Raw genomic sequence first — 15,594 nt, 5'->3', positions numbered from 1 at the left:
TCATAATATTGTAGTCATGAAATTAATACACTAAATTAATTAACATGATTAGATGTTATGTTCCCTGATCAATAAAATGTTGTATGTGACATCAAAGTTAAATGAGTATATTTTATTTTTTGTTTCTCTATTTTAAGGAGTATCAGTCAATGGCAGTTACTGTTAAATATTTTTGTTGATATCTAACATGATTTCCCTAATCAACCTAATTTTTCACCTGTTTAATATTTTTCCCATGGCAGCACACCTTGAATAATCAAGTAATATGTTTGAGTGTCAATCAGACATTGATAGTATATGAATAACGTTTTCTATCTTTATTCCCAAACTCATTGGAGGGAAGGATGACTAGCACTTATCCATGGCAAAGTTATCAGATATAAACTATTTCAAAACAAATAACATGACATTCATCTTAATCAGTTTAGGGAAGTCAAGGAAACCCTAAAACTGGTTAGCTAGATTGAGATTTGAACCGCCATTTAGTGTCTTACCGCTGCAGCCTCACTTGGTAAGCTTGCTGGATATGCTGCATTTAATTATATGAAGACATAATTTCAGATCGTTAAATCAAAAAGGCAGTGTTCACATCTGGATACAAAGCATTTACATATGTGATTACATAATGCCAGATGATGAAACCAAAAATTCGGCATCCATATTCACATCAATAATACAGAAATATGTACTTCGTATGTACTAATAAAATATGCTTACCTTTTAAGTATCATCACAATCTACCTTCAAACAAATATTGAGTGGATTACTATGAAAATATATAATAAAGCAATTACTTTTTGTACTTTGGTTTCAAAGTTAGTTCTTGAGACACGACACATTGATCTCACTGAATCTGTTATACCAAAAATTCAATTTTATATGTATGTCTCCTTTCTGCAAGGATTTGCATAGTCCAAGTAGGACAATAAGCAGACCAAGACTATTGTGTTCACCCCATAGCATGACTGAACACCCATAATGCATCACAGTACGGCATGCATGTTCAAAATACCAGGCTTCTGCTGACATTTTTAAAATTTAAACATGTCTATAGCTGGGAATAACCTGACTAACAACATTCTCCCCATTGTTGTTGTACCCAGTTTGAATGCTCATTACTCCAGTTTCATCATTTCAAGGCATTGCATGGTGTCATCAATAGTTCTGATATAGGCACTCTACCACAAATGTTTGGCACAGAGATTCACATTTGATAGGTTTTGGTAATATAGCATCTTGTCTATGTATATTCATCTCAGATGCCATTTCTTTGTACCTCCTTCCACAATTCACTTTAAAGTCCTTACATTTCTTTAAGTCCAACCTTCAGCCACTGTGGTGAATTATAGACGATACTTTTCCTTATTTAATGCAGGCTGTCATTGTACACCACACAGTACTACTCGCAACAACAATGATGGTGGTGGCAGTTTTCATTCCTGAGGCTCAAACAATGGATATTCCATTTGTGCCTCTTTCTTAATCTAAAAGATAAGCCATAACGAAGATTAATATATTTTGCATCCAACTACTATCACTGATACTATTAGCCTGATGTGTATGGACTCTCACTAATTAGCAAGCTTCAACATGAGATGATGAGATTACACAACTGGTTTCCTTTGAGTACTGTTACTGATATTAGGGTCAGAACATATGGTGCACTCCACCCAGAAGGTTGGAATTTGATTATGACAGTGTATGAAAATTAATGAACTATAGCAATGCATTTTACTGTTGACTGTATTTTGTATTTTACTACTGACAGCAGTGATGAAGGATGGATTTTATTTAATTTGACGTTATTGTAAAAACATTGCCATACAAACTGCTGTAATATATGATACCTGGGAATGATAAGCTGATTGAAACTGGTAGTTAATAAAGATTTTTTCACTAGCAGTTCTTGGAGTTCCTAATACATGATATTTTTCAAATGTAGGTAAGGCTGAAAACAGATTGCTTTTAAAATAAAGGCAACAGTTTACAATGTACAAAATAAACAAATCCACTAATGATGAGGTCATCTGAGTTGGAGCACTAGCTAACCCAAGACAAGGAATTGGAAGAAAAATAGCTGTGTTCCTTCCAGAAGAATTATCTACATCTTGGAATAGTAGTCACCTTCAGTGATTCTGGACATGTCATGGAAACATCCAGACTCCTGAAATAAGAATCATGAATCCACAGCAAGCTACATGTGGATCTTCAACATCATCTGAAATGGCATCCACATTGCAGATATCATTAAACATAAAGTTCTCATTCTTTTTTCCCTACACATGAAGAAGAAATGGAAGACAAACGTTTAAAAAAAAATAAAAATAATGACAGAAGAATTTTTGCTTGCGTTTACAGAAAAAAAAATGTGTTAATCTGAAATACTTAAAAGGAAACAGTGGACTAACAGAGGAGGTAAGTTCAAACGTGTCTAAGATAAACAGTTTACTATATGAAGTGCTTACATTAACAATCAGAAAAAATGCAATGACTGATATTACATCTTTTTATAAAAACTGAAAAATGTTTATTTCAAGTCTGAGACTGCCAGAAGCTAGAAACTTTTACATATACATACAACACATACATAAATACATTCACAAAAACTGTGCTTTAATAAATGTTGCTTACAAGCTATAGGAACAAGGAAATGTTGGCAGAACATTGTAGGGAATCACAATTTGCATTTACTCACTGTCAGAATATTGTAAGTGGAATTATCACCTTGCTGTTGGATAGAGAACATAAAAAGTGTCTAATTTTTGCTAACAAATTTTATCACAGTAGGTTGATTCTGGGTCATGTTGCTGAGTTCCAGAATTAGATCATTCACTTGTATTTTTCACCACACTCTAATAGTTACCCTCCAATTTCTTTCTTCATCTACCTCGATGCATACATACTGCATCAACATACATTCTATAACATTCTTGAACAACTGAAAAATGTTCCTTGGAGTAGCAATAGGCAATGTTTTTATTCTTCTTTCATTTTTTGTTTGCAAGCTGTGACACAAGTACATTTATTTTGTCAGACAGTGTTCTGTCAGATGTCTGGCAATGATTCTGAATGTACAAGAGACCTTGTACATCTTTCTGCTCAAACGCTATGCGTGACGCCTCTTCAAATAACCTGGTGAAATGAGGAAAAACGTATTAATTAACATTCACAGGGGCACAAAAAATCAGAAAGACTGAATTATATTCGTTACAGTGAATAATTTGATAGCCATAAAAGATTTAATATGAAAAAATTAAATGCATGTTGTTGTTGTAGTACCTGATACAGGTCACTGTAAACAAAATTACTCCATGAGCTATTAATACCAAGTGTCTATTTTATCATACACATTTCTGATTTAATTCCGTTTGAAATATGCTGAAGGTCCTAACAAGGGTTCTACAGACTGACAGTATCCTCCCACCTTTAACATGGGTAATCTTTCTATGCTCTCTACAACCTCATGCACCGCAACTAACTAGTTACTGGACACAGTGAATCTCGCTTATCGCTTAAAAAAGAAGCAAAAGTACTGTTTTTTTTTTTTTTAATATAAGGATTGTTTTTCTATTTATAAACAAGGAAATCAAAACTCCTTCAAACTTCTGCCATCTGACACAATGCAACAGTTTCAATTAGGGATGTTCAATAATCATTGTTATTTACAAAATATCAATGTTGGGCATTGTAACACTGATGTTTCAATGCTGATACTGAAGTCTTTGAAACACCATAATGTTGATGTTAAAGACAAAATATAAACCCTTCAGTGTTAGGGCACTTGCTACCAATGTCAGTAATTTTTTTAATTGTTGTTGTTGTTGTTGTTGTTTGTTGTTGTGGTCTTCAGTCCTGAGACTGGTTTGATGCAGCTCTCCATGCTACTCTATCCTGTGCAAGCTTCTTCATCTCCCAGTACCTACTGCAACCTACATCCTTCTGAATCTGCTTAGTGTATTCATCTCTTGGTCTCCCTCTACAATTTTTACCCTCCACGCTGCCCTCCAATGCTAAATTTGTGATCCCTTGATGCCTCAAAACGTGTCCTACCAACCGATCCCTTCTTCTAGTCAAGTTGTGCCACAAACTTCTCTTCTCCCCAATCCTATTAAATACCTCCTCATTAGTTACGTGATCTACCCACCTTATCTTCAGCATTCTTCTGTAGCACCACATTTCGAAAGCTTCTATTCTCTTCTTGTCCAAACTAGTTATCGTCCATGTTTCACTTCCATACATGGCTACACTCCATACAAATACTTTCAGAAACAACTTCCTGACACTTAAATCTATACTCGATGTTAACAAATTTCTCTTCTTCAGAAACGATTTCCTTGCCATTGCCAGTCTACATTTTATATCCTCTCTACTTCGTCCATCATCAGTTATTTTACTCCCTAAATAGCAAAACTCCTTTACTACTTTAAGTGTCTCATTTCCTAATCTAATTCCCTCAGCATCACCCGATTTAATTTGACTACATTCCATTTTGCTTTTGTTGATGTTTATCTTATATCCTCCTTTCAAGACACTGTCCATTCCGTTCAACTGCTCTTCCAAGTCCCTTGCTGTCTCTGACAGAATTACAATGTCATCGGCGAACCTCAAAGTTTTTACTTCTTCTCCATGAATTTTAATACCTACTCCGAATTTTTCTTTTGTTTCCTTTACTGCTTGCTCAATATACAGATTGAATAACATCGGGGAGAGGCTACAACCCTGTCTCACTCCTTTCCCAACCACTGCTTCCCTTTCATGCCCCTCGACTCTTATAACTGCCATCTGGTTTCTGTACAAATTGTAAATAGCCTTTCGCTCCCTGTATTTTACCCCTGCCACCTTCAGAATTTGAAAGAGAGTATTCCAGTTAACATTGTCAAAAGCTTTCTCTAAGTCTACAAATGCTAGAAACGTAGGTTTGCCTTTTCTTAATCTAGCTTCTAGGATAAGCCGTAGGCTCAGTATTGCCTCACGTGTTTCAACATTTCTACGGAATCCAATACGATCTTCCCCGAGGTCGGCTTCTACCAGTTTTTCCATTCGTCTGTAAAAAATTCGCGTTAGTATTTTGCAGCCGTGACTTATTAAACTGATAGTTCGGTAATTTTCACATCTGTCAACACCTGCTTTCTTTGGGATTGGAATTATTATATTCTTCTTGAAGTATGAGGGTATTTCGCTTGTCTCATACATCTTGCTCACCAGATGGTAGAGTTTTGTCATGACTGGCTCTCCCAAGGCCATCAGTAGTTCTAATGGAATGTTGTCTGCCCCCGGGGCCTTGTTTCGACTCAGGTCTTTCAGTGCTCTGTCAAACTCTTCACGCAGTATCTTATCTCCCATTTCATCTTCATCTACATCCTCTTCCATTTCCATAATATTGTCCTCAAGTACATCGCCCTTGTGTAAACCCTCTATATACTCCTTCCACCTTTCTGCCTTCCCTTCTTTGCTTAGAACTGGGTTGCCATCTGAGCTCTTGATATTCATACAAGTGGTTCTCTTCTCTCCAAAGGTCTCTTTAATTTTCCTGTAGGCAGGAATTTTTTTAATTATTTAAACAAATATTTTTCTGAACATGGCCCACAATAACATCAGTGGAGTGGTTAAAGCAGTAGAAATAGTATTTCGAAGAAAATGTCATACATTTCTCCATATACTCAATTTAGTGGCAAAACATCTATGGAGAAGCCAGGCAAACTCCTGACTTGATTACTGATGTGAAAAGGATTTTAATGTGATCTAAACAAAGTACAGCAGCAAGTGATGAGCTGAAAAGTGAATGAGGCTCAGACTGATTCAAGATATATCCACCAGATGAATACAACGCTACACACAACTAAACAACTTATCTGGCAGCTGTTAGCAATGATGAAAAATGTCATTGATATACTAGTGCACCAAGCCATTCTAACAGCCACATGTATTGTAACTATGGAAGATGATTGGCCATTTTGCAGTCTACAGAACTGGCTACTCATGAAAATTGTGTAGATAAGTATGTTGCAGGCAGTAATGTAATCCCCATAACTTTCAGTACTGATTCTCAACATGTCTGACTTCCAACAAACACAGACTGCTGGAGACAATCTCAAGGGGAACACCACAACAGAAATCAAAAAGCACTTTTTACCAACTGAACATATTAACATATTATCCACATCAACAATTCTCAATCCTAAATTCAAGAAGATGCTTTGTATGTTCAAAGGCAATCAAAACCATCACAGATTTGCTTGCAGAGGTTGAAACAACTATCAGTTAGCATGTATACATCGATACATGACAGGAAAACAAAGAAATAAAATTTTATTTGTGGAGTAAACTTTATAAAACAGCACAAGAAAAGAATAATTTATGAACAGTGGAAGAAAAATATCAGTTATTATCTGAAAGACCGCCTTACAGATCTTAAACACGATCCATTAGAAGTACGGAAACACATCATCGGTGCCGCCACCCGAAGCTACAAATCCTTGCACTGAAGTATTTGAGCTGTATAGCTACATCATCAGCTTCTGCAGGCTGTTCTCAAAAACAGGATGCGTGCACTGTCGCCTGATAAACAAAGTAAGAGCCTACGGAATATCAGACCAGCTGTGTGGCTGGATTGAAGAATTTTTAGCAAACAGAACACAGCATGTTGTTATCAATGGAGAGACGTCTACAGACGTTAAAGTAACCTCTGGCGTGCCACAGGGGAGTGTTATGGGACCATTGCTTTTCACAATATATATAAATGACCTAGTAGATAGTGTCGGAAGTTCCATGCGGCTTTTCGCGGATGATGCTGTAGTATACAGAGAAGTTGCTGCATTAGAAAATTGTAGCGAAATACAGGAAGATCTGCAGCGGATAGGCACTTGGTGCAGGGAGTGGCAACTGACCCTTAACATAGACAAATGTAATGTATTGCGAATACATAGAAAGAAGGATCCTTTATTGTATGATTATATGATAGCGGAACAAACACTGGTAGCAGTTACTTCTGTAAAATATCTGGGAGTATGCGTACGGAACGATTTGAAGTGGAATGATCATATAAAACTAATTGTTGGTAAGGCGGGTACCAGGTTGAGATTCATTGGGAGAGTGCTTAGAAAATGTAGTCCATCAACAAAGGAGGTGGCTTACAAAACACTCGTTCGACCTATACTTGAGTATTGCTCATCAGTGTGGGATCCGTACCAGGTCGGGTTGACGGAGGAGATAGAGAAGATCCAAAGAAGAGCGGCGCGTTTCGTCACTGGGTTATTTGGTAACCGTGATAACGTTACGGAGATGTTTAATAAACTCAAGTGGCAGACTCTGCAAGAGAGGCGCTCTGCATCGCGGTGTAGCTTGCTCGCCAGGTTTCGAGAGGGTGCGTTTCTGGATGAGGTATCGAATATATTGCTTCCCCCTACTTATACTTCCCGAGGAGATCACGAATGTAAAATTAGAGAGATTAGAGCGCGCACGGAGGCTTTCAGACAGTCGTTCTTCCCGCGAACCATACGCGACTGGAACAGGAAAGGGAGGTAATGACAGTGGCACGTAAAGTGCCCTCCGCCACACACCGTTGGGTGGCTTGCGGAGTATCAATGTAGATGTAGATGTAGATGAAGAATACAACAGACTTAGGGGGCAATTCCTTTCAAAAAATGTTATTTTTCCAGTCTGTATACAAAAAGCTGCAGGACGCATAACTTTAATTATTGCTCAATAAACATTGTATTAGATGTATTTTTATTTACATCAATGTTAAAAACACTTATGTTTATGGGTCAATTATTATTGAACATCTGTGTTAGACATTGATGATGAAACTGAGATCAGCAAATTTGCCAACAGTGCATGTCCCTAATCTAAATATGTTTAGCAGTTACAATGAGATAACAAAAGTATGGGACACCTCCTAACACCACGCTGGACCTCCTTTTGTCTGGTACAATGCAGCAACTCAACATGGAATGGACTCAACAAGTCACTGGAAGTCCCCTGGAGACATATTGAGTCAAGCTGCCTCTACAGCCATCCATAACTGCAGAAGTGTTATCAGTGCAGGATTTTGTGTGCAAACTGACGTCTTGAAAATGTTCCATAAATGTTCAATGTGATTCATGCTGGGCAATCTGGGTGGCCAAATCACTCGCTTGAATTGTCCAGAATGTTCTTCAAACCAATCAAAAACAACTGTGGCTCAGTGACATGGCTTATCATTGTTTGGGAACATGAACATAACCATTTCCAGTCAATGATTGGTTCAGTTGGACCAGAGGACCCAGCCCATTCCATGTAATCATCCCCCCCCCCCCCCCCCCCTGCCACTTTAGCTTCTTGAGGTCCAAGATACACTCGAACCCCACCATCAGCTCTTACCAGCTGAAATTTGGATTCACCTGATCAGGGCACTGTTTTCCAGTCATCTAGGGTCATGAACCCACCCAAGAAAGCCAAAGCGTGCCACATTGTCCAAACACATGGGTTTATCATACATCCCACATTAATTTCTGCATTTTTCACAAACAATGTTGCTTCTCTGGTATCACTTACAGTTCCAACCACTGCATTTTCTATGTTGAGAGGTAATACCTGAAATTTGGTATTCTCGGCACACTCAACACATCAGATCTCTGAATACTGAATTCCCATGATTTCTGAAATGGAATGTCCCATGCTTCTAGCTCCAACAACTACCCCGGATTCAAAGTCTGGTAATTCCTATTGTGTGACCATAATGACATCAGAAATCTTTTCACATAAATCACCTGGGTACAAATGACAGCTCTGCAAATGCGCTGCTCTTTTTACACTGTGTACATGATACTACCGCATACTACTACCGATACTACTACCGCAATGGACTCAATAAGTCACTGGAAGTCCCCTGGAGACATATTGAGTCAAGCTGCCTCTACAGCCAACCATAACTGCAGAAGTGTTGTCAGTGCAGGATTTTGTGCACAAACTGACCTCTTGATGCCACACATAGTGAGACTGGTTGATAGCCTGAATCCTGATCTTTTTTTGGTTAACAAAACAAACAAACTCTGTCTGAATAGTCCTTTAAGGCCCAACAGTACTGACCGACCACAATGTCATCCTCAGCTGTAGGCGTCACTGGATGACAGCAGTTGTCAGTTCTCATGACTGGCTTTTTGGTTAAGAACTGATGCATAATCACAAATAGGTGCTGCGGGCTGTTGTGGTGGAACAAGCAGTACCCACTTTTGCACAAGACAATGCTTTTTTCCTCTGACTGTGCCATACAAACATTTAGCATCTGTGTGAAATTGCAGTTTGTAAATAAATCTGGAAAACAAATGACTATGGTTTATTTTGAATCTTCCCACACGTTCCACCTGTTCCACCTGACTTATTTATTAATCATCTTTGCTGCAACCATCATTCTCTGCACAGATAAACACCAACCAGCTGACCACTCACATGAATGGCCAGAATCAAATTTTTATCAACAACGAACATGATCACAAAGTTGTCAAGTTTGCTGTCCAGCACAGCACAACTGAGTCACATTTTATCAATCCCTTGTCCCTCTTTTTTCATCCCACCAAAGAATAGCTTTTCAAAAATTGCACAGTTGGAAAAGGGTGTAGTGCTGCTGGTACACTCCATTATCTCACAATCCACCACGATAACATTTATTTTATTTTCTCATATTTTGTGAGTGTCTTTCTTTACTGTCTTATCCTCCGGAATGTGAGTACTCCCTATCTTCACTTGAAAATGGATTTCACCTTCCTCTCCCATTTCTATGCAGTTCCATTACCACTGAACATTATTCTGCTACATTTCCTTATCCTAGTTTTCATGTCTTATCAACTTCCTTAGCCAAAACCAACGAGTGACTTTACACAACAAAAATAAGAAATTATCTGAAATGTGTAAAGTTATTAGTTTCATTACAGATATTTTGACTTAAATAATGATTTATATTTTCAAGTTATCTATCTGTTTATTAAATCTATGCAAATTTTGAACACCATATGATTATCTTTTGCATAACAGTGCCTGTATTGAGGTATCCCCAGCCTCTTTACAATTATATTATTTCTTATGTAAACACAGCTTCCCCTTATTTTATCAGCAATGAAGCTTTGGTTTTTTTTAAACATTTTGTTGACTCTGAGGTAACTATAAAAAGCTGAAAATTTATGGAACATCCAAATCACAACAATTATGATAGAATTTGAACAACATTCTTCACTAAATAAATTACCCTGTGCCATCTTAGTACATACTATTTGAATGATACAAAACTATTTAGCAAAAAATAAAAAAATAAAAAAATCCAAATGACTTCTTTCCTCCTCATAGTAATCTAGCCTTATTTCCCCTCCCCTGTCCCCTCCAATGATTTCATTCATTATTACTGAACCCAATTGCTTTAACCCTTTGACAAAAATAAAACACTAAATTATACATTAGGTTATCAATATCTGAAGGACTTAATGTCACAGAGGCAGAAAACATATTCAAACAGAACTAAAACTTTAAACAAATACTCAACACAAAACCACTGACAAGTACTAGATACTCACTTAGCCTTCACATAATACTTAACCTTCAGTTCATCCCTCACTTTTGGTAAATACTTCTGTGCTTCATGTATATTATTATGCTTCAGACAGACTTCCACAAATGGCTGAAATGGATTAATAGAAGCACCCAATGAAATTAACTGTACAGATTTGTCTTAGATCAAAAATTTATGTTTTTATTAGTATGGCTAATAACAAGAAATTACTGCAAGCAAATTGAAATACATGGCTACTATGAATAATTTTTTCACTTTCAAAGTTCTATATTTTCCAAAGTATTTGATCTACTAATATGACTAACACATTAACACAACCGTAAACTCACCCAATTTGCATTGTGCCCACCAGATAGTATTGCAAGCGAAGTGCCTTGACAAAATGACACCTAAGAGGATGAACATTTCACCTCCAAGCTCATATTCAGTGATGAAGCAACATTCCATTTATCTGGAAAGGTTAATTGCCAAAATTTGAGGAAGTGGACACTGAAAATCATCATGAAATTGTAGTGCATGAATGAGATGTGCCAAAGATTAATGTTTCCTGTGCAACATAATAGAATGCCCACCAAGGAAACTGGAATGGCCACTAGTGGGTGACAGGGACCATGTTGACTACCACTGTCACAGACAAAGTTGTATGGGTCATTTTTCTTCTGCGAGAAGACTGTGATGAGTATGTCTTGTCTTGATATGTCGCAGTTGTGTTTGTTTTCATGATTGACTGCTGATTTTGAGAATTTCATCTTTCAATAAGACAGGTCACTGCCTCTCTGGAGCATCATGTTCATCACTACCTAAATGAAGGACATCCACAATACTGGATTGTGTGTAGTGGTACAGTCGATGCAGCTCTGTCCCCTAACACTTTGTTAAGTTTTTCTTTGAAAGTACATTAAGGACCACTGCCAAGAACACTGGAACAGCTCAGAAAACCCATCAGTGTTGCTGTGCTGACCATTGACATGGTTTTGCTACATAAGGTAAGGAACAAACTTGACTACCATTTGGACATGTGTTGTGTAACCAGAAGGGCACTCATAGAATATCTGTACAGTGCAAATGCAAACTTGGTGGGTTTATAGTTCTAGTCATGTATCAATAATATTTGTACATGTAATACTTTGGAAAATAAAGAGCTCTGAAATGAATGAATCATTTATAGTTGCCCTGTATGTTTGACAAAAACAAATTAAGTACTCACTTCATGACCTGCTGGAGATTTCTTGACTTTTGACAACTTCTCTAACTCAGTCCAGTTACCAAGCTCAGCAAGGCTGAGTATTCGCAACCAACAATAACTGCAACAAAAAACAACACACAACTCAACTTTCCATTACTCTTCATGTTCCACGATGAAACTTATGAAAGAAGTAGTGTAATATAAACACATGGCAATAGTCTGAACCACATGAACAACTCTGAGGGAACATTAGTTTCTCAAAACCATAGGTTCCAGCATCTAACAATTGAGAGGAAACAGTTGTAGAGAATGAGACCAATTAGAATGAAGCTGAACAGCAAATCTTGACAATAGTCTAACATAAAAACAATATGATAGGGAATACTATACTGTCCTGGCTACACCTACACCGAACTACGTACTGACAGTCTTCACTGCACAAGAGAAGCTGACTCTTAGACTGACTAGAAGATTTTGGGACTTATGAATTAAGTGGCTTGACAAATATCATCAGGCCACCATTTTCTGGGTGTTTCCTTATTGTTCAAATACAGCTAGTTCCTTGACCCCAGCAAATCAGCTTTGTCTACCACCCATCTTAACAGCCTCCTTACAGGTACTGTTGTTTGTAGCAACCTGCACCACATGGAATGATTATCACTGAATGAAGAGCCACCTGAATTTCTAATTCAGCCATGTCATGTACAGTTGACAAAGTGAGAGGTCAATTGTGGATGATGACTCAGGGTGTGTAAAAGTTCACTTAGGCACTGTTTAAACTATTATTGTCTTTCAGTTGAGTCCCTCAACAGCACAACTTCTATGCAGGTGTGCCTTAAGTATCGCATCATGCATTGAAAACTCCCATTATAATAACCATTAGGAGTAGTCATTTAATTAGGTCAGTGGTCCATTCATATCAAGAATTTCATATAGCAATAAGTAAACAATGATATTTAGTGAAGTGTCTGTAACAGGAATAACTGCTTACAAACTAGTTATTTATAGAATGAATTTTGCATAAGATTTAATCATAAATAATGCCACTCTGGCCTTCTGACTTTCATCATTGATGACATCTTTTCTTTGAGGAGAGAAACTTTTCAACACTAGGGGATCAGATGACTTCAAATTAGTTTACTGGAGACATACCTACAAACATTTTTCACTTCCATGTGTAGCCAGATTCCATTAATTTTCCACTGAAGCAAGGAAGTCATTCTAACAACAAGTATTTCTTTCATTTATTGTTTTCTTTTCAGGATCAATTCTTCATCAGTTTCTGTAAAAGAGGGGCAACTTGGAGGCCTGTACAGTACTATGTACATTTTATATTCATCCAGAAAGAAGTGTAGTGTTGCACTTTTTCCCCTGTTTACAGAGATATATTTGCAGCTTCAGATACAGCATTTCTGCTAACTTCAGTCAAGGGTGTCCTATACCGTGCTTGGGGTTTAGTTTACTGAATATTGTAACAAATGAAGCTGGAACTACCGAGGACCGCAGTTTCCTTGCTTACGAATACGGATTTCATTTTGTGGTCTTTAACTCTTGTACTTTCTTCTCTGCATCACAGACTGGGCAAGTTTTGCTCCAAACTGAACATTTGACTGAGCAATTCAAGTGACACTGTAAAGGTAAGCAAGGTGATCCAGGCTCATAGTATACGTACCACAAATTCAAAATGGTGACGTCCCTTCACAAGGTAACATGCCATACATCCAACTAACTGACAATGGATTTGGAAAACACAGATGGAGTTGTAACAAGGAATCCATTGAGAGTAAGGTCGAAAAGGCCAACGATGTTTATGGCACTTGATGCACCACATACTGTCTACCTCTAGCATGCAACCACAACATTGGCTGTTAATGGCAACAGGGGGCAGGACTGGAGGTATCCAAGGGTTAGCATAGAAAGAGGAATGGAGCATAGTTGAACTGCTTAGTTCACGAGTAACTCACAACTCTGCTACAATGCTAGAAGTGTTGATACAAATCAGAGTAATAGCAACAATAAACAAATCAAACATTGCACTGTATTATATCAGTTGTCGAAGTTGACATTCCTTCAGAAAGGAATCCAGTGAATTTTGCAGAGTGAGAAAGAATTGGCTGATGAAATATTAGCATTTCTGCAAGACGAGTCAGTGGAACTTGTGGTGTCGTTTACATTCAATGTGTGGACAATGTACATGAAGAGTACAATGATGATGATACAGTACTTGAGCCAAACATCCCTTCTCCAGTGAAACACAGTAAAGAGCACTCATTGTCCAAGGAGCAGGTGCTAAACATAATTACATACATGGAAGATCATCCGCAGTATGGATATTTGAAAATGACCATCAAACTGGTCAGTAGCACCAACTCTTAACAGCCTACAATTCAATAAAAATGATCTTCATTTCTCTAGTTTGGTATGTTATTGTGTAGACATGTCAAATGGACTACAAATGCATGTTAGATGTCAGACAGGATTGCACCCCATACAATTCAAGAACTGTGTAGTTCAAGAAGATCAAAACACCTCTTCAACCTTGATATTTCACCATTTTTTCTTCTTATTGGATGCAGAAGTTTTATTTCTTCTGTATTCAGACTTGCACACAATGTATAGTTTACCAACAGTAACGCTTGACTGTGTTCACACGCTAATATAATTGCTTGACCATGAAAACTGAATGAAGCCTCAGCAAGCCTTGATGAATCAAATTGAAAATTACTGTTGAGATTAAGATGTGCACAAGTGAATGGGCTGCTCTTGCAGGGATTGGTGACACATGTTTGGCCATACTTGTACTATGGTAAGTGCTGGGACTGTCCCTTTTTGTAGCTTCTTAACGACCATAGTAAGAAATGACAGAGAAAAGTTTGGGTATCCTGTTTTGGCAATGTTCTGTAAAGATTCAAAGCCTGCAAGATTTCAAAACAATGCTGATATTGCTGCCACAACAAGAAAATGGTATAATTTCCTATTAACAACCCGAAAAATAAACAATAGAGTATTTAATGAAGCCACTGTCTTGCTCATTGCATGTGGTTGAGTATAATCAGAGACAGTCATTTCTCTAAAGACTCGAGAATCTTGAAATTAATAAAAAGTCTACCACAGATTCCAAAAGCAGTGGATGCCTAGCATTCTCAGTTTTCCAGCTGTCATCCATATCCCTTATGAATCTGAACCTAGAATACGTATACTGGAACACGCCCCCCCCCCCCCCCCCCACACACACACACCCCCATCTCTGTGCTGGGTCTCATGTCAGATCCACAGCCTTCTCCAAAACCAACAGCAAGCCGAGAGTCTGTACCACAATTGCCTTCTGCCTCTCTGGTGCAGGACATGGGAGCAGCTCCTCTACTATCGACAGCATCTGAAGCTGCACCCCAGGTTTCACTGCAGGCTATGCTGTGTCCACTTCATCCTCTCCTGTACTAGCCAGGGTGGTTCTGGCCAAATAGCTGATTGAAAGGGGGCAATGATCTTGTAATCCCACTGAAGTATCAGTGGGTCATCAATATATAACTGTGCATATGTCTGCTAAAGTTGCTAGGCATGGCACAGAAGGATAAATCTGCCAGTACCATGTCACTTGGAAAAACACCTGCAGCAGATGTAAAGGCTGCCGTGGACTGCCACGGTCTCACTTGTCAACTAGCTGATGTTTACATCAAGATCTCCATTACATGTATTGATGATGACCTTGTGTTATGTGGTTTTCTACTGGACTGTGACTTGGACTTCATTGTTACATACAACCATACGGAATTACTTGTCTGCCTACTGTGGTACTGTTTTTGTACACCACTCCACTGACCACTGTTCTTTCAGTGAACAAACTGATGACACTTGATTACACCGATAG

The 15,594-nt window shown here is 38.0% G+C and overlaps 1 protein-coding gene across 1 annotated transcript in view; it reads right to left on the bottom strand.

Annotated features, from left to right (window-relative positions):
* Positions 1-2,952: 2,952 nt before the first annotated feature.
* Positions 2,953-15,594, bottom strand: part of LOC124619390 (vacuolar protein sorting-associated protein 16 homolog) — a 216,150-nt gene continuing 203,508 nt past the window's right edge. The window contains exons 14-16 of the mRNA XM_047145737.1: positions 11,748-11,844; positions 10,545-10,648; positions 2,953-3,132 (exon numbers count right to left, since the gene is read on the bottom strand). Of these exons, the coding sequence (XP_047001693.1) occupies positions 2,988-3,132; positions 10,545-10,648; positions 11,748-11,844 (346 nt within the window). The 3' untranslated portion in view covers positions 2,953-2,987. The remainder of the gene's footprint in view (positions 3,133-10,544; positions 10,649-11,747; positions 11,845-15,594) is intronic.

Source organism: Schistocerca americana, chromosome 6 (genome assembly GCF_021461395.2).
Source record: "Schistocerca americana isolate TAMUIC-IGC-003095 chromosome 6, iqSchAmer2.1, whole genome shotgun sequence".
In the NCBI taxonomy this organism is placed as follows: Eukaryota; Metazoa; Arthropoda; class Insecta; order Orthoptera; family Acrididae; genus Schistocerca; species Schistocerca americana.
The sequence above is the reverse complement of the archived record's forward strand: the minus strand, read 5'-3'. Positions and strand labels throughout refer to the sequence as shown.